This window comes from Equus quagga, chromosome 18 (assembly GCF_021613505.1).
Source record: "Equus quagga isolate Etosha38 chromosome 18, UCLA_HA_Equagga_1.0, whole genome shotgun sequence".
NCBI classification, from domain to species: domain Eukaryota; kingdom Metazoa; phylum Chordata; class Mammalia; order Perissodactyla; family Equidae; genus Equus; species Equus quagga.
Genome location: NC_060284.1, coordinates 19,956,958 through 19,980,918, shown reverse-complemented (window position 1 = coordinate 19,980,918; position 23,961 = coordinate 19,956,958). Strand labels below are relative to the sequence as shown.

The following is a 23,961-nucleotide window of genomic DNA, read 5'->3' as shown; positions in this document are numbered from 1 at the left end:
TTCCAGAAATTCATTGAAGGTCATTTAATTTTAAATATTTTTACATTAATAATTGTCAGTTTATTAAACATTAAACTCAAAGGATGGTTATAACTGTAATACTGTATTATACCATATAACCGTATTATAGTATAAATGAATATATTTCTTAAGTCAATGAGAATATTAATGTTTACCTTTTTATTTTCCAGAGGATCAACCATTTTCCAGGAATGGGAGAGATCTGTAGGAAGGATTTCTTAGCAAGAAATATGACCAAGTAATCCTCATTTTCTTGTAATAGAGAAGACCTGTTGGAAGTTTACATTTTGAGTATTATAGTGCTATCTTTCACAAGATTACATTGATTTGAAATGATATTTTGATGAAGAGAGAGAATTTTAGAGCCAGAAGGGTCTTAAAAGTTCACTGGTTCTATTCTTCCTCTTTGCAGAGGAGGTAACCGAGGGTCAGAGACATGAAGATCTTGCACAAAGTCAAACAAACAGTGACTAGCAGAGCTGCAGCAGAATACTGTTCTCCAGAATCTCAGGGTTCTTTTTACTGCAACTTACTGTCTCTCTAGCAACATAAGTTTTTCTTTTAAATCTAAGAGGTTATCTGTATATGATATTCAATATAAAGTTATTGATTTTCAGTTAAACCTTGCAGGAAACTTCTTTGTTGCATTATATGCCGTGTGTATGTGTGTTCATATACTGGTTATTGAGCATCTAATGTGTGCCTGGCACTATAGTAGGTATGTACATGCACACGCATACACATAGACACATGCATATATGCCCACTCAGGGACATACATACACATATATTTATCTCTGAGACAAATATTTCGAGTAACAATCTGCTTTCATGGGAAAAACTGTTAACACGTACTCAAGTGTTATGCTGAGTTAACTGCAGAATTTGTGCACTTTATATTTCTGTTGATTAGATATTTTTTAGGTTAAGAAAGTTGAGTGGTAAATTGAGAAATTTTTTAAAAAGAGAACTCTTTCACGGAGAAAGGTTAGTCAACTTGTGTGTGTAATTAAAGAAATATCAGTATATGTCCATGTGTAAGTTTGTACATGCATTCACTCAACAAATATTTTTTGCCTGTCTACTATATGCCCGAGAGACTGCTAACTTTGAAGTAAACAAGATAACTAAGGCCTAGTCCCTACGTGGAACTCGCTTTTTAGTAAGGGAGAGAGACTGATACGTACAATATGGTTTATTGGTGCCACATGAGAATGGTCAGTGTATGGTGGTGACAAAGATGGTGGGAGAGATCATTTTTGGGAGGACAGAGAAGGCTTTCTAGAGGTCAAAGTATGAGATGGCTATTGAAAAGTGTATAGGAGTTCTCCATTTGAGAAGAAGGCAAGGAGATTGTAGGCAAAGACAAGGGTGAGAGAAAAATATATGGAGACAAAGCAACATGAGATGTTTGGGGAAGTTTAGGCAGTTTTTATGGTGATGAGGGGTGATGAGTATGATACTAGAGGTAAATGCAAAGGCCAGGCTGTGTATGCCATGTTATTATCTTTTATTTAATCATTGATTCTTTAATCTCTTTAACTGCTCAACAGACATTTCTGTTTATCCTGAGAGAAATGAGTTATTTAATGAGTTTAAGTGGAGAAATAATATGTTTTAGGTAATCTTGATTGTATTGTAGATAATGGATTCAGTGAATGTAGGTTTAGAAGGAGAAAGTCCTAGAGGAGATGGTTGTCAACATCTAGGTGAGAAGTAATGAGCATCTAATAAACCAAAACAGAGAGAGTGGGAATGGGGCAGAGAAAATAAACCTGAAAGATATGAAGCAGCTAGAATTGATAGGACTTGAAGACTGCTATGGTGTAAGAATTGAAGGGGAGGAGGAGAGAAGTCTCCAGGAAGCCTCCTGGGTTTCTGGCTTAGGATATAGTGTAGGTGGTGTGATTTACTAGCATAGGGATTCTAGGAAGATGGACTTTAGAGAAAGGGAATTATCTCTGTGAAGTTTTGGCCGTGTGTTTCATTTAAGTTTTTTATTTTTATGTAACACATATTTATTCAATATCTATTATATGCCAGGCACTGTGCTGGGCTCTGGGCACATGAAGTGATCAAAAGCAGACTTAAGGCTTTTACAACTTTGCATTGCAACTGTGAAAAGTGCTGTGAAGTAGAGGTACATAGTTCTAAATCAGTGCATAGTGAAGGACTTCTAACTTAGGAAGGCATTGGAGAATTTCCCTGAGGAAGGGCAGTGATGTGAAAGCTGAACTATGATGTGAATGATGAGTGGGAGTTTGCTGGTGAAGATGGTAGGTAACAGCTTTCTGGGCAGAAAGATAGCATGCGCTGAGGTCATGTGATAGTAGAAAGCATGAGTAATCAAGATACTGAACTAAGGCCAAATGTAGCTGGAGCACAGAGAAATTGACGGGGTGTGGGGAAGAGATCAACTGAAGGGTGATGTTCAGGATTATGGTCTTATCCTAATGCCTTGGAGAGGAGGGGGCGATAAAGTTGGTAATATGACCAGATTTGCATGTTGAAAAGATCGTTCTGGCTGCTTCATAGAGAACAGAAGTCTATATGGTCGGAGAGGAAAGAGGGTTAGATGTAGACCCATTACTAAGCTATTGCAGATAGGCAATTTCCCATTCTATGGAATCCTTGGAATTCTCCTTAAGGAAAAAATTATCTTCTATTAGATAAAAAGTGATGACCAAGTAATATAAAAAAAGAGTTAACTAAATTACATGTTTAATATCATTTGGTAAATCTATGACAGAACTAGGAGCAGAAATTATCTTAGATTCTCAAATTCCTAAGTAAGACTGCATCTCTCTTTTAAAGCTATACATTTTTACATCTTATGCTTTGTGCTAGATTACCTAAATGGAATAAAGTATATGTCCTCAATACATGTGTGCTTGGATTTTTTTCAAATATCTATGTGAAAGAATGGTATTATTCGTAAATTCGACATGGTTAGTTTTAAAATATATTGTTCTAGGGGCCAGTCCGGTGACGTAGTGGTTAAGTTCACGTGCTCTGCTTTGGTGGCCCGGGGTTTGTGGGTTTGGATCCTGGGCGTGGACCTACACACCACTCATCAAGCCATGCTGAGGTGGCAGCCTACATACAGAATAGAGGAAGATTGGCACGTATGTTAGCTCAGTCACAATCTTCCTCAAGGAAAAATAGGAAGATTGGCAACACATGTTAGCTCAGGGCCAATCTTCCTCACAAAAAAATTAAAAAATGAAATATATTGTTCTAATTAAAGCTTTAACTTGATCTAATTTCATATCATAAAAATATAAAAAATTTCATATTATGAAATATAATAAATACATTTAAAGGTGTTGGAAATAAAAACAAGGACATTAGCACTGTTATATTGTGTTTCCTTTAGATTTGTGTGTGTGTTTCAAACCTGTTGATGTTAGCCTGTTTTGCACTGACATTGTTTAGCTTGTCAGCTTATTCTGGATTTGACAGATGGAACTAATAATTATTTCCCTTATTATAGTGGAAACATAACTTTCTTACAGGATTCTCTTGAATGAGCGCTTGAAATATGATAACCGTGTGAACCTCCAGTTGTGGAAGCCAAGTGGCTCATGTATTCCACACCCTAGTCTTAGATTTTAGGCCCTTTGTGCATACTATATACTGTGGCTCCATTTTAGGTTTTTCTAGTCTAATTTGGGGACAGTATCGGCTCCTCTATAAAAGATTTGCATACATTTATAAAAGACATTTTTTGAAACAAATTTTCTTTCATAAGTAATATTTTTAAATACTTCTCCTAATTTCTTAATTTTTCTTGGGAATCGATATATGCAAAATGGTTAACATTTGGGATTAATCAAAAGTAAACATTTATGCCTAGTAATATCCCTAAGTTTTTTATCAAATAGCCCGATTTGTAGCAAATACAAAAATATCAGGATATACATTGTAGCCATAAAACCACATGTATAGGCACATGTAGTTGATATAAATAAAACTTCTCTGATTCAGAGGCTTCACATGGTTTTCTCAGAAAAGTAGGTAAACTCCAAAAAACACTGGAGTAAAAGGTGATGAAAAACTGCGCCCTGTGGGTGACCCAGAGCACTCGAAGTCATCGTTAAAGAAGCAATATGAATGACACCTGGCTGGGAACCATTTCCTACTGCCCAGCCCCATCCCTGAGGCAGTTAATGACTCTCTCCATGTGTTACCTTGCCTTATATGCCTTTATTGCACCTATCACATTCTATTTAATTGATAGACTATATGTAAATTCCTTAGGGCAAAGATCGTATTAGTTTATCTTAGTATCTCCAGTGCCTAGCACTTAGTACACACTCAAATAAATGTCTGACCTACTAATATGTAAGTTAGTATATACGGCAGAGATTCTTGTCTGTTTTTTTCACTGATGTATTCCCAGTGTCTAGAATAGTGCCTAGCACGTAGTAGGTGCTTAATAGACATTTGTTGAATAAATCAATGAATGAATCAATAAATGAAGAAATGGAGGGAATTTAAATCCTTATAGTAAATGTCACAGGGAAAGAAAATTTAGAAAAGTTTGGATAGGAATTACTTTTCATATTATCTCTAATTTACAGAATGATCAAGTCTCGGCCTCTGGATTATACCTTTGTTCCTCGAACATGGATCTTCCCTGCAGAATATACACAATTCCAGAACTATATGAAAGAACTGAAGAAAAAAAGAAAGCAGAAAACTTTTATAGTAAAACCAGCTAATGGTGCAATGGGTCATGGGTAGGTATTTTTCACCTGGAATATATAAAAATAAAAAATTGAGGAGAAGAATAAATGTGAGCATCTGCTCATGGTAGAGTACTGATATGAAAAAAATAATAAATAGATTTATAAATACTGCTTTTTGGAAGCTAAATATTTAAGAATGCCTTTTACCCTGTCCCACAGGCTTCAGTAATTCAATTTAAAAATTAAGTCAACAGGTTGTACGACTTTAGTAGGAGACAACAAAATAGAAAAAAAAAAGATGTTTTCTAATTTTGTCTTAAACATAAAATTTGCATTTTTTGTAATAATTTTAGAGTAAGTTTGGAGAGTAAAATCAGTTGCTACAGTAGAGCTAAACTGACTTGGAGAAAGAAATGGAAAGGAAGTTAGTTACTCTTTTCATGGCTAGAAATCTTAAGTAAAATATGTATCTTTGTTGCTTTACAAAGAAGTGTTTTTCTTTCTGTAGTGATAATAATTGGATTGAAAATGAGTAGAACACATTTTAAGCTAAAATGCCAAGTACTGGATGTGTTAGCTGAGACTAGATTATGCAACTTAATATTCCTTTTTCCTTTGTTTTCTTATGTTAGTTTTCTGCAGTGTACTTTTTCAAAGAAAATGTGGCTGAGGCAGCTTTTAATAAAAACATATGAGTCATTTTAATCTTTTGATTTAAAGTGTGGTGGGGAAAAAAAATTTGGAAATGTAGCTTCCAGGTAAATTATTGTTCAACAAATTTTCTTTTAACTTTTAGTCCTAATTTCATAATTTAATCAGACATTATTAACTGTGGTTTAATAATTTGAAAAATTAACATGTATTATTAGTGGAAATTTTCTATTAATTCTTTAATGTAAAGTTGGTTAGCTGTATGTTAGTATTAAGAGGAAAATTTGGGGGGATAATTGAAGCTCACATTTTTCTCAATTTTAATGTTAAAATATTTATATTTAATGTTAAAACATTATAAATAAGTAATAATCTGATTTGACAATAGTATAAAAAATAGCTGAGAAGCCTTCTGTGCTGCCTGGGTTTATCTCATGTAATGCAGTAGTGTGTAGCTAAAGGACACCCCTCTCATCTGTGGAATATATCTGTTTCCTTGCTGGTCTTCTGTTTAGTCGTTCTATTCATTATTGAAAGTGGGGTATGGAAGACTCCAACTGTTATTGTTGTCTGTCCTTTCACTTCTGTCAGTTTTTGCTTCATATATTTTGGAGCTCTGTTGTTAGGTGGATATATGTTTATAATTATTATATCTTCTTGATGCATTGAATTTTTTTTTTTTTTGCCCCTGGGAAAGATTCACCCTGAGCTAACATCTGTTGCCAGTCTTCCCCTTTTTTTCCCCTCCCCAAATCCCCAGTACAAAGTTGTATATATTCTAGTAGTAATCCTCCTAGTTCTTTGTGAGCTGCCACCACAGCATGGCTACTGACAGATACATGGTGTGGTTCCATGCCTGGGAACCGAACCTGGGCCACCAAAGTGGACCACACTGAGTTTTAACCACTAGGCCATCAGGACTGGGTTGACTTTTTAAAATCATTATATAGTGTCTTTCTTTTTCTCTTGTAATAATTTTTGTCTTAAAGTCTATTTTTTCTGATATTAGTATAGCCACTCTAGTTCTCTTTTGGTTACTGTTTGCATGGAGAATATCTTTGCCATCCATTCACTTTCAACCTGAGTCTTTCAATCTAAAATGAATCGCTTGTAGCCAGCACATAGTTGGACCATTTTTTTATACATTCTGCCAAATCTTGTCTTTTAATTGGAAAGTTAATCCATTTGTATTTAATGTAATTATCAATAAAGAAAGATTTACGTTTGCCATTTTGTTGTTTGTTTTATGTATGTTTTGTATAGTTTGATTCCTCCATTTCTCCATTTCTCTCTTGTGTGTTAAATGGATATTTTCTAGTGTACCATTTTAATTTCCTTATCACTTCTTTTACTATATATTTTTGAGTTTTTTTTTTAATGGTTGCCCTGGGATTACAATTAACATTCAATTTATAACCGTCTAGTTTGGATTAATATTAATGTAGTTTCAATAGTAAGAAAAACTTTGCTCCTATATAGCTCTGCCCCCCTTTATGTTGTTATTGTCACAAAGTACCTCTGTATATGTTATATACCCATCAATGTAGATTTATAATTATTGCTTTACGCAGCTTTGTTTTAAATGACAAAGGAAAAATGAGCAATTACAAACCTAAATTTCACTAATAGTGACTTTTTTATATACCCATGTAGTCACCTGTGCAAGTGTTCTTTATTTCTTTGTACGGGTATGAGTCGTTGTCTAGTGTCCTTTTGTTTCAGCCTGAAAGATTCTCTTTCGCATTTCTTGTAGGCCAGGTAGACTAGCCACAAACTCTCTCACTTTTTGTTTCTTTGTGAATGTCCTTCAATTTTGAACAGTTTTGTCAGATAGAGAATTCTTGGTTAACAGTTTTTCTTTTTCTGTCAGCGCCTTGAATATATTATCTCACTGTTCTGACCTCCATTGTCTCTGGTGAGAGATCATCTGTTCATCTTATTGAGGAACCTTGGGCGTGATGAGTCACTTCAGTCTTGCTGCTTTCAAGATTCTCTCTTTGTCTTGACCTTTGACAGTTTGATTATAATGTGTCTCAGTGTGAATCTCTTTGAGTTTATCCTACTCAGAATTCATGGAGCTTCTTTGATATGTAGGTTAATATTTTTAATCAGATTGGGAAGTTCTCAGCCATTACTTCTTCAAATATTCTTTCTGCCTCTTTCTCTCTTTTTCCTTTGATGCTCCCATTATATGTATGTTGGTGTTCTTGATGGTGTCCCACAGGACTCTTAAGCTTGGTTCATTTTTCTTCATTCTTTTTTCTCTCTGTTGCTCAGACTAGTTAATCTCAATTGACCTATCTTCATGTTCACTGATTCTTTTTCTGCTTTCCCAGATCTTTTGTGAATTTTTTGTTTTGGTTGTTGTACTTTTTAACACCACAGTTTCTGTTTGGGTCTCCCCACCACCCCTTTTTTTTTCCTCAGGAAAATTCACCCTGAGCTAACATCTGTGCCAGTTTCTCTCTATTTTCTATGTGGGACGCTGCCACAGTAAGGCCACCCTGCCAGTAACTGGTGTAGGTCCATGCCCCAGAACCGAACCCAGGCTGTCAAAGTGGAGCATGCTGAACTTAACCACTAGGCCATGGGGCTGCCCCCTGCCCCCCACCTTTTTAAAAGAATTTCTGTCTCTGTTGATATTCTCTATTTGGTGAGATACCATTCTCATGGTTTCCTTCAGTTCTTTGTACATGGCTTCCTTTAGCTTTTTGAACAAATTTAAACTAGTTGATTTAAATAGTTGATTGTCTAGTAAGCCCAATGTCTGGGTTTCCTCAGAAATAGTTTCTATTAATTGATGATTTTCCTGTGTATGGGCCATACTTTCTTTTTTTCTTTGTATGACTCATAATTTTTTGTTGAAAACTGGACATTTTGAATATTATATAGGAATCTGGAAATCAGATTCTTTTCCCCTCTACAGGGTTTTGCTTGTTGTATTTGTTTATTTGTTTAGTGACCTTTCTGAAATGATTTTGTTAAGTCTATATTGTTTGCTGTGTGTGGCCTCTGAAGTTCCTGTTCTATTTGGTCAGTGGTCAGCTAGTAAGTTGGACAGAGATTTCCTTAGGCACTTGGAACAATGACAACAAAAATATCTCCCAATCCTTGTGGATGGACTGTGTGTGTTGCAGCATGCCTTCAGCACTCAACGAGGCAGTTTACAACTCTGACTTAGCCTTCTCTTCCTGCATGTGCAGAACCTGATGGTAGCCAGAGGTAGGAGCTTAGGGTCTTCTCAGATCTTTCCTGAGCTAGCATCTAGCCCTGGGAATGCCTATGGCCTTCTAGATTCCCAGAAATGTCCGAGCTTTTCAAAACCCTTATTCCCCTCAAATTCTCATTCTTCAGTCTTTCTCCTCAATTTATTTTAGTTCATCTGTAGAATATATCTAATATATTATATATTATATATATTATATTATACAACATATAATATATTATATAATACATTGTTTTCCCCAACTGTTATTTGTTGCCCTAGGCAGCAGGGACTGTGTTGAAATGTCTTCAGCAATTGCCCCCCAAGTAACTGCCTTAGCACTGGGAGAGTTCCCAATTAGGAAAAATAAAAGCAAGTCCTTTGAAGCCCTTCAGGGACTCACCAGACAGGTCAGAAAACATCCCCAAACAACCACAAAGATAAAGTCTCTTCTGCTTCCTCTAAAACCAGTACCTGTACTGGGAACGTGGGCTGCTGCTCAAAGCCACTGCTGAGCTGGGGGTAGGGGTCTGGGACCAAAGTACCTTAAAATGCCACAAAGTTCTTTTACACAGATTCAGCTGTGTGGTTTTTTTGTTTATGTTTTTGATTGTGTTCCCTGGTTGTCACAAGCTTTTGGTTAGTTATCAGGGTTGCAAAAAAGTTGATTCTAACAATTTTTTTTGTTATTCATTGCTTTTCTGGAGGGACAGACCTTGGAGTTCCTCACTCCACTGTTTTCTTCTTGAGTATTATCTATAACTTTGTAAACATCTTGACTCCATATCAAATTATTCTTTTAATTCTTTTCTTTAAACTTAGGATTTCTTTAATAAGAAATGGTGACAAACTTCCATCTCAGGATCACTTGATTGTTCAAGAATACATTGAAAAGCCGTTCCTGATGGAAGGTTACAAGTTTGATTTACGAATTTATATTCTGATAACATCGTGTGATCCACTAAAAATATTTCTCTACCATGATGGGCTTGTGCGAATGGGAACAGAGAAATATATTCCACCTAATGAGTCCAATTTGGTAAGTGATACCAGACGGAATCTATGATTTTATTAATTTGTGCAGTATAATTTTAAAGCACCATTGTGTATAAAGGTTATACGAATCAAAGTCTCTCCTCTCAGATTTTTATAGTCTAGAAGAGTTGCATACATAAATAAGACCGCTTCTAATTTATGGACAGCTTTTTGAAAATTATTAAAAAACACTTCTGTTCTTGGCAGGCTAATTAGGGAAAGGCACCCCCTCTGGGAGCACAAGGATGCATTTTATTTTTTTTTTTCAAAGATTGGCACCTAGGCTAACAACTGTTGCCAATCTTCCTTTTTTTTTTTCCCTGCTTTATTTCCCAAACCCCCCCGGTACATAGTTGTGTATCTTAGTTGCAGGTCCTTCTAGTTGTGGCGAGGATGCATTTTAAAGCACACACATGTATGCAGTGGCCGTACATAGAAATGGATTTCAAAGCACATATGTGTGTGCAGTGGCCCTGTATAGAAATGGTTTATATGGAAATATAAATAAAACATAATATGCCATTGAGAAGTGCAGGCAAAGTTACGGAGTTGAGGGCGGGGATAGTGCGTTCAGCTCCTCACAGAGGAGGAGGTGCTTGAGCAGGCTTTGTAGAAAAGGGACGGTTTAAACACGTAGAATGTGGGAGAAAGTATATGAAACAGAGAAAGCAAAAGTTATCGGAAAGTAGAGTTATTAATTTTTGTTGGAATGAAAGAGAAGATTGTAAATTTACCAAATAGGAAGTGGAGACATAAATTGGCAGTTTCAGTGTGCATTTTTAAGTCTGTTAAATGGAGCTTTTTGCAGATTGTCTATTAAGATTTCTTGTGCAACCATAACATACTGATAAATTCATAACTCTAATTTATAGTTTATAAAAGTCAAACTGTAATTTATCATAATTTATCATGAAAGTAATAAACTGTAATTTATAGCTTATGAAAGATAAACTGTAATTTATTATCCATACTTAAAAGTTTAGTTAACCTCTAACTCTACTTTTGGATCTACTAATTATAGCAAAAATTGCAATCAATTATTTTTTCCCATTTTTGTCAAAGGCCTGGTTACTGTTCCTGCAATATTATGCACATGATTAACTCCATTGAGTAGTCATATTTTCAGAATTAAATAATGACTTCATAAATGTTACTACATTCAATTAACTGAAAATGTTATAAACCTGGCAAAGGAAGAATAAGGGAATTGTCCACGTTTTCACAGGAAAGGAAGATAAAAGAAAGCGTCATCTCTTTGAAAGTCCTAAGTGTGGATGTATTCAATCATCGAGTAATGTTTGAATTCTACTGCGTTCTGGGCATTGTGCTGGTTTTGGAAAAACAGTGACCAAGGCAGTTACAGTACTTGACCTCACAATAGCAGTAATCTAGTGGGGAAGCAGAAAATAAAATAAGCAATTATAATACTCGATGGTAAGTGTAATGGTCTAAGAAACCGAGGGTGCTATGGCAGAGCATAGCAGGGGCATCTAACCCAGTTGGAGATAAAGGTTAGAGAGGGAGTTTGTAAAATGAAATCTGAGTAATGAGGGGTCAGCCATGTTGGGGTGGGGTGGGATGGAACTCCAAGTAGAAGAATGGTCCAGAGGTGAGTGAGAAGGAGTGTGGTATGGCTGGAGAAAGCAGACAAGTTCAGTATGGCTAAAGTGCACACTAAGTAGGGGTGGCTGTTCAGAGATGAGGATGGAGAGTCCTAGAGGCCAGATCTTTCAGGGCCATGTCTGGGATTTTGGAATTTAACCTAAGACGAAGGGAAACATTGAAAGGTTTTAAACAAGGGAAAGAAGGAATGAGATTTGTGTCTTAAAAAGTTCACTTGGTCTATATTGTGGGGAATGTGAGATGGGGTGTAGACAGATGGGAGAGACTAGAGTAAGGGAGACAAGAAGCTGTATTCTTATCTAACCACGTGTGAGAGGAAAGATGACTTAATTTGAAGAAATAGCAGTAGGGCTGGACTAAGAATATAGATTTAAGGTATGTTTAAGATAACATGGATAACATTGACAGGTTGGATTTGTAGAGCAAGAGCAAGAGAAATTAAGGATAAAACTCAAGATTTTTGGCACTGGCAGTTGGTGGATGGAGTGTTATTTACTGTGATAGGGAGTACAGGAGCTATTAAAGGTTTTGTAGAAAGCTGATGTGTTTGGTTTGACCTGCCTGTGCAACCTTTCAATGGTTCTATACTATGGGCCTTTGGATATATAGTATAGGTCCGAAGTTCAGATAAGAGAGCTGAGCTACAGGCATAATTTGGGACTTGTCAGCTCATAGATTATAATTGGATAAGAATGGATTACACACTTGAAGGCAGAGAGTCATGTTTTGAGAGGAAAGAGTAATGGAAGAGATAGGAAAGGGTAAGACTTGGAAGCTCATTTAGGCGATTTATTATAGTATCTTAAGTTATATGTATGTAATTTGCGTAAGTACACTGGGTTAGGAAATCATAATGAGAGACTGGGAGTCAGGAAGTGTGGCCTCTCGGTCTCCCTTTGCCAAGTGCTCTTAAATCACGTCATCTCCTGGCTTTGGTTTTCCCATGTATGCAAAACGATGTTCTCCTATGTAAACGTCACTGTGCCTCATATATCTCTAAAATTTCATGATCGAGTTCCTAGATTAAGACAAGAAGAAATCAAAAAGCGAAATACAAAATTTTATCTAAAGTGAGATCACAATTATGTAAAAGGTTAGTATAAGAAAAAAGGCTGGGAGAAAACTCCAAAATGCTCTCATTAGTTGTTTTTAGATGGCAGACTGCTGCCTATGTTTTCCTTCTTAGTATTTCCAATTTTATAAATAGTGAACGTGTATTTTGTAATGAGCTGTGTATTTATATAAGAATTAAATATTGATAAACTACATATAAGAAGATCATAATTTATTGAAATGTAATAAACATCCATTTTTTGCTCCTGTTGTCGCAGTTGGCCAATCCTTGAAAAGTTTTATATCCCAATTCATTATATGGAGCCTATATGCTGAATCATAGGGTGGAGGGTGGTTATATCCTTTTCATCCCTTGCAGGTTTCTGTTTGGTTCATAGCTGCCTTCACTTCTCCTTATGGCAAATGTCCAACTAGCAGTGAATTGTTTAGAAGGGGATTTTTGTCAATGTTGATGTGGAACTGTGAAATTTCCAATCCTACTTACAAAGATAATGTTTTAAGAAAAATGCAAAGTTCCATTTCTTGCTCACTTTTTCACTAGGATAGCTAGTTTTTATTACTACTATTATCTATTTTAAGAAATTTTTTTGCCAAATGGAGTGCTCCTCAAAAAAGGATTTGTTATTTAAATTAAAAAATGATTTATATTTTGGAAACTAGAAAACTTGTAGTTTGCTTAATTTCCTTTTTCTTTAAATCAAGTACTTAAAATTAGACAAGCATAAGTTTTATGCTCTTTGTTTTCATAAATATCTCTTAATTTAAAGCTTTTTCTAAGTTTCCTGAGGGAGGGACTGTATCTGTCCTGAGCATCTTTGTATCCACAGTGCCCAGCACAAATTCCTGCCAAGAGGAGGTGCTCCCTGGATATTGTTTAATGAATAAAAAAATAAATTTTAATTAATGGCGAACATGTGAGTTAGTAAACAACATGTAACTCAAATGATCAGTTCTGCATATTTGCTTCGATTTCAGTGCTATCGACCTAAGTAACTGCAGTGAAAATAAAATATGATAGGAATACAGTTGGTTAGTAACACACCAAAATAATCATCGTGTGCAGGAAGCCTATATTCATTATGATGCTGTGCTGCTGTCTGAATCTCCAGGCGTAGGATCATGAGGGTAGGATTTATAGACTTGATGAATGTTTTTGCTGGATTGATAAGGAGCCATTAGATGTGAATTAATTGACATTTATGAGAAGCCTTAAATTTTGAATTCTTTTTCAAGTTTATTTGAGGATAATGGTATCAACAAACATAAGAATATAAAGAGACTAAGATAAAAGCCCCAATATGGAACACTGTACACTTATTGTTAATCATTTAGACGTCGGTCCAGCATCGTATGGAGCTTCTGTCTCTGACTCTAAGTGCGCTCTGTCTTGGTAATGAACTCAAGTGGCCTCCGGTCAGTATGGGAAGGCAGAGGTGGTGTTTGGTAGTCCTGCCTTGTCGTTTGTGCTACTTACTTGAACTTTCATTTTTTATTTTTCTTTAAAAAGACATAAAATGCTCTTTCAGAAAATTCCTTTCCCAAAACAAATTTTGGTGTAAACTGTAAGTGACCAAAAACATTAAAAAGAAACAAAAACAACCTTAGAGCATTTTCATGCTTAGCAAAAAATATGTAGTTTTCTATTTTCATTTAATTACTCTATATATTCTTATTTTTATTTTAGTTTAATACTTTTATAGTAGATATATTTTCAATGCTGTATAAAGTAACTCTATAGATGACTACATTCACAATCCTTTTAAGGGAAATGTGCCATTCCGTTTAATTTGTAAATTATCTAAATAATCATGAAATTGTCAATCTGTATATTTTAAACTTCAAAATTGTCTTTTCTCTTTGCTTTCTTTTCTGTGAAACCTCATGGTTCTAGAGTCTCATAGGTGATAACAACGTTGGTTCTTACTTGTTACAGACCCAGTTATACATGCATCTGACAAACTACTCTGTGAACAAGCACAATGAGCGTTTTGAAAGGGATGAAACTGAAAACAAAGGCAGCAAACGTTCCATCAAATGGTTTACGGAATTCCTACAAGCAAATCAACATGATGTTGCTAAATTTTGGAGTGATATTTCAGTAAGATTATGCCATTCCACAATTATAACTGTCTTTCTTCTGATTAAGTTAAAGGATCATCAAGCATTTTAAATGAAGAACAGATTACATTTTTAGATTGGGCTGATAAAAAAGTGTTTTCCTGAAGAAAGTGGAATTTGTGATGGACCTTGATAGATAAGTAGTATTTTTTACTGCTAGGGATGGGAGAGAGGGAATTGTAGGTGGAGGCAAAAGTGTAAGTAAAGGCATAGAGGTGTGAGAATAATGATCAGTGGTCCAGGTTGGCACATATGGTATTCATGGGAGATTCGTGGGGACTTAATGGGTGGAAAGATATGTGGGGGCCAAATTTTAGGTCTGAAAACGAAGGCTTCATTTGGTAGGGAGTCAGGATTCATTCCTTCCAGTTTTTAAGGAGAATACTAAGGCCAAACATATGAATTTAAAAGATAAATCTGAAAATAGGTGTAGGATGGGTTAGAGTGGAGACCAAGAGTAGGTAGAGGAGGGCACCTGGGAGGAGGTAGGTGAAAAGAAGGGTCTGAATTAAACCACAATGAAAGCAGTGCCAATGAGGTAAAGACTAACTGAACGTCCATAATGGAGGAGAAGCGTTCAGAGATTCCTCTCTAGTTTAAGGAGGAATTATAGGCAGAACTAGTGTGCCATTATCTGAAATAGAGTGGGAAGGAATTTATTTTGAGAAGAGGATGTAGACCTTGGTTTTGCAGATGAGGGAAGAGAGTTCTATTCGTTTGTTCATTTTTTCATTCATTCATTCATCCATTCAGTAAACATTTATTGAACTCATGATATAAGCTTGTCTCTGGTTGATAAAGATTTATAAGGTACAGCTCCGGTCCTCAAAAAATTTAGTTTGGTAGGAAAAGCCTGCACATAAATTGTTGATGAAGTGCAGTGTAGCAAGTACAACAACAGAGGTGTGCACTGGATGCTGTGGGCATGTGGAGGAAGACCACGTAGCATAGCTTTGGTTGGGTGGGAATCGGAGGAGGACTTCCTGGAGGCGTTGACACCTGAACTAAATTTTTAAAAGTCCATGAGGCTATGATGATGAGTTCTACTTTAGATATGTTGAACTTGAAATGCTGTCTCAGGTTGTAAGGTCAAGTAGGCAGTTAAAAGTGTATGTTTGGGGTGCAATTCATAAATAAAGCCATGGCAGTGGATGAAATTCCAAATGGTAAGGGTAAAGAGAGAAAAGGAAACAGACGAGAAGATAACCTTGGTGAAACAGATCCTTTATTAATCCTAGCAGAAGTATTAAAATGGTATTCAAAGTTAGAGGAAATACTTAATATGAAAATACTTAATATGATTAGGGCTATACAATTTGATTTAACTTTCCTTTTGGGACAAATAATATATAATTTAAGTAAATCTATCATGGAAAATGGACATGAAAGTTCATAGTTGGTTGAACTTGGTTCTCTTGGGAAAATCAGAAAAATCAGCATCATTATATTTATCCTTTTGTTGATTGTTTTGTTGGTGGATTTTTTTGACCTTATTTTCTATATTGCAGAAGGCAAATCCAAAGGCCCTTAGGTGTCAGACAAGTAAAAAGGAGTGAACTAGTTTGGATAGAAGAAATAGGGCATGCTAGGAACTGTGGTAATTTGAAGTGCATGAGAGCCCTGAAGGGGATGGATACCCCCCTATTGGTCTCACAGGGTATTTGGGGCCCAGTGTGGCTCATTCTTTTAGTTTGTCAATAGAAGCCATAAATCTTCTGATTTATAAACATCCGCAAAAAATTCAAAATTTTTAAAAATGTAGAGCCTCCACCACAAATGTTTGTCAGATGTCCACCAACTTGCTAGCTTTCTGTTATATCTCCCTGAGAGACTGAATACATCCAAACAAGAAATTTGATTACGGCAATCCTGTTTATTTATTTATTTATTTTATCAAGGCCAATTTTGTAGAAATTCCAAAAAATTTTCTAATAATGATAGTTTACTGTCACAGTGGATCAGAACCATCCAAGTGGTGAAATTTGCTGTTTTTGGACAGTAGCTCATTGATGATACCTGGATGATTGAATGAATGAGTCCTTTGATGAAAAGACCAAGAAAGTTTTCTATGCTCTCTGGTGTTCTTTTTTTCTTTACCAAATCTTTCATTTCCATATGGGTTTGATTCTTTGGGGAGGTCTTTGTGAAAAGGCAGAACCTTTTGGGCTGCTTTGGTGAGGAATGTGTAGGGAGAATCCGAGAGAAAAATGAGCATCGCTAGCTTTACATACATTGCTTTCAAGTGGTACTTTCCCCACATAATTGAATTAGGAGGTTTACAAGTAAGACTAATATAAATAAGAGGGTATGGAAATTAACTTTTCTGTGGAGCCTAAATATAAGTTTCAGATATGAGCTGAACATGGCCAATGGGTAAATCTCTGACACGTTTCATGATCTTTTCTATAAATGGGTAAATTTTGCATCATTCTTGCATGCATTAGTTAGAATATATATTAATATTCTATAAAAAATTAATAATTAATAAATTGTTAACTTTTCCAGGTACTTTTCTTACAATTGTCAAATTGTCAAATAAAATTTAAAATTTTATTTTAAAATTTGCCTTCTTTATTAGAATTGCATGTACTTATGAATATCTGTTTAAAGTGAATTAATGGGATTATATAAAAAGAGAATGACAGGATGAGGTGGAGAAGGCGATCATGCAGTAAATTTTTATCTTAGTTTAAAGTTTCATGAATTTAACTTAGGACTATTTTCAATGACCACTTTATTGGTGGTGATTTCTCTAAAAAGTGACTATCTATGTCTGAAAACTAACATTCATCAATACTCTCTATGAAAGACAGAGATATGTGCTTTTGTGTTGGTCTAGAATGAATAAGACATCAAAGAAAACCAAGCCATAGAGACTAAAAAAGATTATTATCACTTATAAAGCCATCTTTGAATGTTTTTTATATACGTTAGCTACAAGTCTACAAATCATCTTTCAGAGCGATGACACTATGGTGGAAATTCTCAAAAACATTAGCGGAATTGAATTTGTGTTTTGTTCTCTCATTCCTGATTTTCACGTAAAATCTTGCCTTTACATTTCCAAAAGTATGTTGTTTTCTATGTAAAGAAAACACAGATTTGCAGTTCAGGATCTGTTAATTAATGTTCACTTTTCTCCCCGCCTGTCTTGTTTCATACAGACACTTTCTTAGCCAAGGTTTTAACTTTCTTTCCTCTACTCTCAAGTGGTTTCAGTAATATCTCCAAAGATTTATAGGAAGTGACTTTTTGTCTTTGATCTTTATATTATGGTGCTACCATGGATTTGTTATTCTGAATAAAATTTTCTGAGAACAACCCTTCATGGCATCTCTGATACCCTCAAATATGGTCTTGATTGGGATTCTGGGTAACAGTGAGGTTAACCTCTGTCTTCCATTTTTTCTCACATATAATAAATATTGCTCCCAGCAGGCAGTGGGATGTTTGTGTCTGACCTGACATCTGAGCTGGAGTTCTAGAGGAGTGATGGAATAGCTGTGACAAGAGTAGCCATTAGGTCGCTCGCATGTATTGAAGGCGTCCTCTATTCTGGGCACTGTGCTGAGAGCGTCACATGGAGTCTCACTCTGTCCTTCATCGGTCTTTTGCAGCAGGAGCTATTACTATTGCTAGTTCACATTGGGGGAAAAATGAGAGTCACAGAGTTTGAGCAACGTGACTGAGGTTGCCCATCTAGCAAGTAGCAAAGCCAGGACTACACCCAGAAAATCTGACTTCCGAGCCACATTCTGAACTGCCGTGCACTATTGCCTCTGCCTGTAGAGAGGGAGTTCAAAAGACAGTATATTCTCAGCAGAAACCAGTGGGACAGCTTTTCCACATTGCATAGCTTGTTCTCAAACTTCAGTGAGCCAGCTTCTTGTTTTATTAGCGTTAGTAACTCACCCTGGTAGTCTTGTGTGTCCTTACAGATAATGTAGCTAGTTCTTTAATTGGCAGTACTCTTGTCTCAGATAAACCTTAGAAACTACGAGATCATCACTGCACGAAGAAACCAGCTCTCCTGGATTCTGTCTTCCTAGTCCTTGCGGGCTTTGTCTAAGTGGAGTTTCTATAATGTTCTTTGTGAAATAGTTTACTCTTCTTGAAACTTTTCTTCCCTGCCATCCCTATCCCCTTCCGTATGGTTTCTGAGAAGGCTAGAGTATGGTCCTACCCTTATTGAACAAATAGAAGCCACGTTTGTCAACTTTTATTTTACTTATTTGTTCATCAGTGTTTTTGAGCATTTTCTAAATTCCAGGCGTTACTGTAGGCACTGGGAATGAGGTTGTAGAGAAGACAGACAAGGACTCTGCTCTAATAGAAAGGAAAACATGTCAGCTGATTCTCTGCTGTGTGGGGATGCAGTAAGGAATAAGGGGTGGGCGGCTGCTTTTGACTCGGGGGTCAAGGAAGGCCTCTCTGCACATCAAGGAGTCAGACATGGGAATATTGGGGGAAGACTGTTCCAGGAAGAGGGGACAGCTAGTGCAAGAGGCACAGAGAAGGCAAGCCTGGCTGGAACACAGTGGGCGGACGAGGACTTGTCTGAGATGAAGTCAGAGCAGTGGCAGGGGCTCAGTGCCATAGAGCTTTGTGGACTTGACCAGGACGCTAGTTTGCAAGTCCAGCCCACATTTCCACGTCTGTAAATGAGATACAAAGAAATAAGGCATTTCACTTTTTTTTATCACAATCCTTTTAGGAGTTGGTGGTAAAGACCCTGATTGTAGCAGAACCTCACGTCCTACATGCGTATCGAATGTGCAGACCTGGTCAACCTCCAGGAAGTGAAAGTGTCTGCTTCGAAGTCCTGGGATTTGATATTTTATTGGATAGAAAACTAAAGCCGTGGCTTCTGGAGGTAAGGAATTTCTGGAAGAAGAGAAGTTATCACTCTTCTTGTATATTAAAACAAATGTTTCTTAAATGTGTGCTTGGCACAGTTATCTCATTAACTGAGCATAAAGTGGCCTGACTGGAGCATGTGGGAAGAAGACAATAAAAATGCCGAAAATAGAACAGTTCCAAGAATGAATCAATATATGTTTGATGTTACTTTCCCCAAATTAGTATTGAGTGAATTTCTAGGCCAGGAATTTTGATTATATGTGTGGATCTGCTTTTACTGGTTTGTTGTCCACTTTCTCCACTATTTTCTCAGCCTCACGTCTTCTACCACCTCATTACTTCTGGACGTTGTCTTTCCTCTTTGTGGGTGCCTAGAAACAGGACCACAGCCTCCCTGTCTTCAGTGGGTCTCCCTTGAAACTCTCCAAGAGAAGAGGGCCTCCACTGGTTCATTAATCAGTATTCAGTATCCAACACCCGAGGTGGCATGAATTCTCCTTTGAGGCCATATTATGTGACCTGGGGCTCCCCTCGTGTCCAGGCTGTCAACTGTGTGCCATTGAGTTTGCTGCCAGTCCGTGGTATGATCAGAGTCATCATTATTTTTCTTTGATTACAAAAGGTCACTTAGCATTTGGAAAATATGGAATAATATAAAGGAGAAATAAAAATGAGCTCTGGTTAAGATTTTTCTACTTTTTCTTCCAGTCATTTTTATATTTATATTATATCCAGAAGAAACCATAGAAGTCCTGTGGTCCTACAGCACCCCATCAGCAGTTCCCCCGAAGCTCCCTGATCTGGAGTCATAGAGTGCATGGCCATGAAACTTTATCAGGAAAATAGCACATATCTAAACACTTAGTGTTTACTACATTAGTTACATTTTAAGGAACATATTGCTATAGAAGATACATCAACAACTACCTTTCATTTTAAGTTGATTGTCCCTTCTTTTTGGGTGATGATTTAGAAGTTGGAAGTTATATCTGTAATATCAAGGTTTGCAAAGGCAAATTGAATGCGTGATAAGTGAGATCACTCAAAATATGTTTTTAGGAAAGAACGCTTTTCCAATTTGAAGGCCAACAGTTTCCTGTGTGTGTGTTCAATCTGCTAGGAGCAAATAATGTGGATTATATTTCCAATCGAATGCAGTTCTGTCAGGTATTCTGTCAGGTGTGCTCCTGCCTGGATCCTAGAAATAAGAACGCTGTGAGTTTTCCTTATCCTTTTGCTTCCTCCGTTCCTTGGATATGAAATCACTTGACGGCACTCTGGGCCCTTCAACTTGCTAAGGCCTGGTGCTTTCTTCTTCAGGTGTACTCTTTGTCTGCAGTCATCCTTTCCTGCTCTGAGCTGTGTTTTTTTTCTGGCCCTGCTACTTGTCTTTTATCCTCGATGGGGTGGGGAAGAAGTGAAGACACATGCATGAGGTGGAACTGAAGGGGGACAACAGGGAATAGTGATTTTATAGGTATTTTAGTTAGCCATTTTCAAAGTCATTTGCTTAACGGGAGCTTTGTATTAGCTTGGTAAATCAGAATTGACTGAATGGTTGAATTCTGCATTTTTTTTAAAGGCTCAAAATACCACTATTTGCATTAGCGTTTCTTCATACTTTATTCTCTCCTTCATTATTTCCATACTTTGTTCTCTCCTTCATCACTCCACGATAGCCAACAGCTAAACAGCATTGTTTGCATTAAAATATTTTCATTTCTATTCATTCTTTCATTTCCAGATCAGTCAGAACCATGAAAGAAACTCCACAATAACCAACAGCTGTAGATAATGAACATTCATTTTTATTAAAGCAGTTAAAAGAATCTGATTTAGATCTTGTTTCTTTGTATTTTCTCCCAGCTTCAATGGGGGGGGGTGGGGGTGGGGGTGTCTAATACATGTTGTTAAAAACCTTTTGGCGCCATCAAGTGGAATAAGTTAGGAAGTGCTTCTGAGGCTTCTGAGGCTGTGATAACTTTTAGTTACCTGAAATTTTTGTAAGTTGTGATTCGTAGTGGCAAAATTGCAGAAATATTCAATCATAGAAAACACTTTTAGGGGAAAACACAGACATTGGGTGGAGTATGATTATACTTCTGATACTTTAAGTATCCTTGAATTAATTTCAATAAGTCGTTGTGCCAGGTGGTTGAGATACAAGAAAAATAAGACAGAATACTTGCCCTGGCCTACTGTGGACTCAGATACGTGTTTTATGATAATATGTATAAATATAAATACGGAAGAGAGAACCAGAACAAACAACAGACTGATTAATCTGTGTACATGTGTGTGTTTGAGAATTAAAAAAATATCTTTGCAGAAGAGGCGACACCTGAGCAGAGTATTTCAGGTTGGAGAAAGTGGGGTCGGGGCTGGGGGCTCTGAGAGATGGGGGTGGGGTGGGGGGAAGTTACTGGGCAGAGGGAACCGCGCTAATTTAGGAGCACGGAGTCTATTATGGATACTTTGATGTGTGCATGAAATGATTGTGCTTGTTTTGGTAATAAAAGTGATTTGGATGTTTAATAAATAGTATTTATTAATTTAATTTGCTTTGTAATAATTCTCATTTTTGCATGCATTTACAAGCTGCTGAGCTTTTAGACTCGAACATCTGCTGGGTTTTGTGTGTTTTAGAACTGAGGTAGGAAATGAGAAGCAAAGAAGCCATCAATATTACAGAGTAGAATTTTGGCTGGATGCAACCCTAATTTTCAGAGTTTCTTCTGTCAGCCATTTGTGGTTCTTCTTTACTTTCTTTTTTTTCAATTTCACATAAAACTTGAAAGAAATTCAAAATGTTAACTGAAAAAGAATTTTTCTACCTTTCCACGTATTACTTTGTCTTGTGTGAGTATGTTTCTTCATAGACCAATTTCTTTTACATGATAGTAGAGGGAAGAATCTGAAACAGGTAGGAGAGAGGGGGCAGTGATAACGGTCAGTTCCTTGCGACTCCTTGGCTTAGGGTGATGGGGAAGAGAGTATGGCAATGGCAGCTGGGCCATCAACCATGTAGAACTTTGAGATTTATTGCTGAGTCCTTCTACTGGTGGAGGACCCATTAGATTAGCAAATATATACTGAATATTTATTGACCTACCAATATTTGGCTATTCTCATTGTTTTCTTTGTAAATTCCAGATCAATCGAGCTCCAAGTTTTGGGACTGATCAGAAAATAGACTATGATGTAAAAAGGGGAGTGCTGCTAAATGCACTGAAGCTACTAAACATCAGGTAAGGTGTTTCCCCCATCTTTTGGAATTTTTCCACCACGTTAGGCATAGAACAATCATTTGTACGTGAGATTGGCTTTTAATTTTTTGTATTTGGTATTTTGAATTTCTTGATTCCATTCAGGTTTTTTCTTTTTTAAATATCTTTTCCCTTTCTCCTGCACAGTGCTTTTTCTTCTCCCCATATAATGCTCTGAACTGACAGTAAATATGGTTAAATTACAGCATTGGTATAATTATTTAATACAGAGTATGATGTTGAACTGGAGAATACCTTAGGAAACCCTCTGGATTATCTTCCTCACCTCATAAGAAGAAACTAAAGCAGAGAGGCTGTTCAGGAAGTAAGAAAAACTCAAACATAGATTTCCTACCTTTCTGTCCAGAGGTCTTCCCATTATATCATGCTGCCTGGTTAACCAGTAAAGAAAGACAGTTAAGTGAGGCTTAACCTTCCCATTGAAAAGCATAGGCAGGATTTCCTTTTTTTGTTCAAGGCTGAGTAATATTTCATTGTATGTATATACCACATTTTTTATTTTTTTGAGGAATATTTGCCCTGAGCCAAGCTCTGTTGCCAATCCTCCTCTTTTTCTTTTGCTTGAAGAAGATTCTCCCTGAGCTAACATCTGTGCCAGTCTTCCTCTACTTTGTATGTGGATGCCGCTATGGCATATCTGATGAGTGGAGTAGATCTGTACCCGGGATCTGAACCCATGAATCCTAGGCTGCTGAAGCGGAGTGCATGGAACTTTAACCACTTTGCCATGAGGCTGGCCCCATATCACCTTTTTTTATTCATTCATCTATTGATGAACATTTAGATTGCTTCCATGTCTTAGCTGTTGTGAATAATGCTGCAGTGAACGTGGGAGTACAGATATTTCTTTGAATCCTGATTTCAACTCCTTTGGATATATACCCAGAAGTGGCATTGCTGGATCAATGCAATACACTTGGGCTAGTTGCAGTGTACATGATCATGGATGTCAAATATTTGAAATGCTGCTTATGTGGGAAAGCTTTTGGCTCATTATGAAAGAAATCTGTTAGAAGTTTGACTGTACTGCTTAATGAAGCCGTGACTTGTCTGCCATTGTAAGTGTTCAAACAGCGTTTAGGGTGTTGGGTTAAAGGACCTCTGAGGTTGTTTAAGCTCTGGGATTTTATCATTTCAATCAATTCGAATTGTCTTTCCAAGAATTCTAGAAGAGTTGTGGGATGCTTCCAAGCAATTTACTTCTTTTAAATGTTTCCAAGTATTTAGCAGGTACCTGATTGAGAAGTAGCTTTATATGGAAAGCATCATTTAAAAAAGAGATTGACATATAAACTTGTTCGAAAATTTTCATATGGCCCCTTCTTTTGCCTGATCAAAGAATGATTTGCCTAAATTCTCCTGATGTTTCAGTTATCCTAAAAGAAATGAATAGAAAG

The 23,961-nt window shown here is 36.6% G+C and overlaps 1 protein-coding gene across 4 annotated transcripts in view; it reads left to right on the top strand.

Annotated features, from left to right (window-relative positions):
• Positions 1–23,961, top strand: part of TTLL7 (tubulin tyrosine ligase like 7) — a 132,952-nt gene that overhangs the window by 47,634 nt on the left and 61,357 nt on the right. For all 4 annotated transcript variants that reach the window (XM_046645386.1, XM_046645388.1, XM_046645385.1 and 1 more), the window contains exons 5-10: positions 192–259; positions 4,604–4,762; positions 9,390–9,606; positions 14,233–14,397; positions 19,132–19,290; positions 22,431–22,525. In XM_046645386.1, the coding sequence (XP_046501342.1) occupies positions 192–259; positions 4,604–4,762; positions 9,390–9,606; positions 14,233–14,397; positions 19,132–19,290; positions 22,431–22,525 (863 nt within the window). The remainder of the gene's footprint in view (positions 1–191; positions 260–4,603; positions 4,763–9,389; positions 9,607–14,232; positions 14,398–19,131; positions 19,291–22,430; positions 22,526–23,961) is intronic.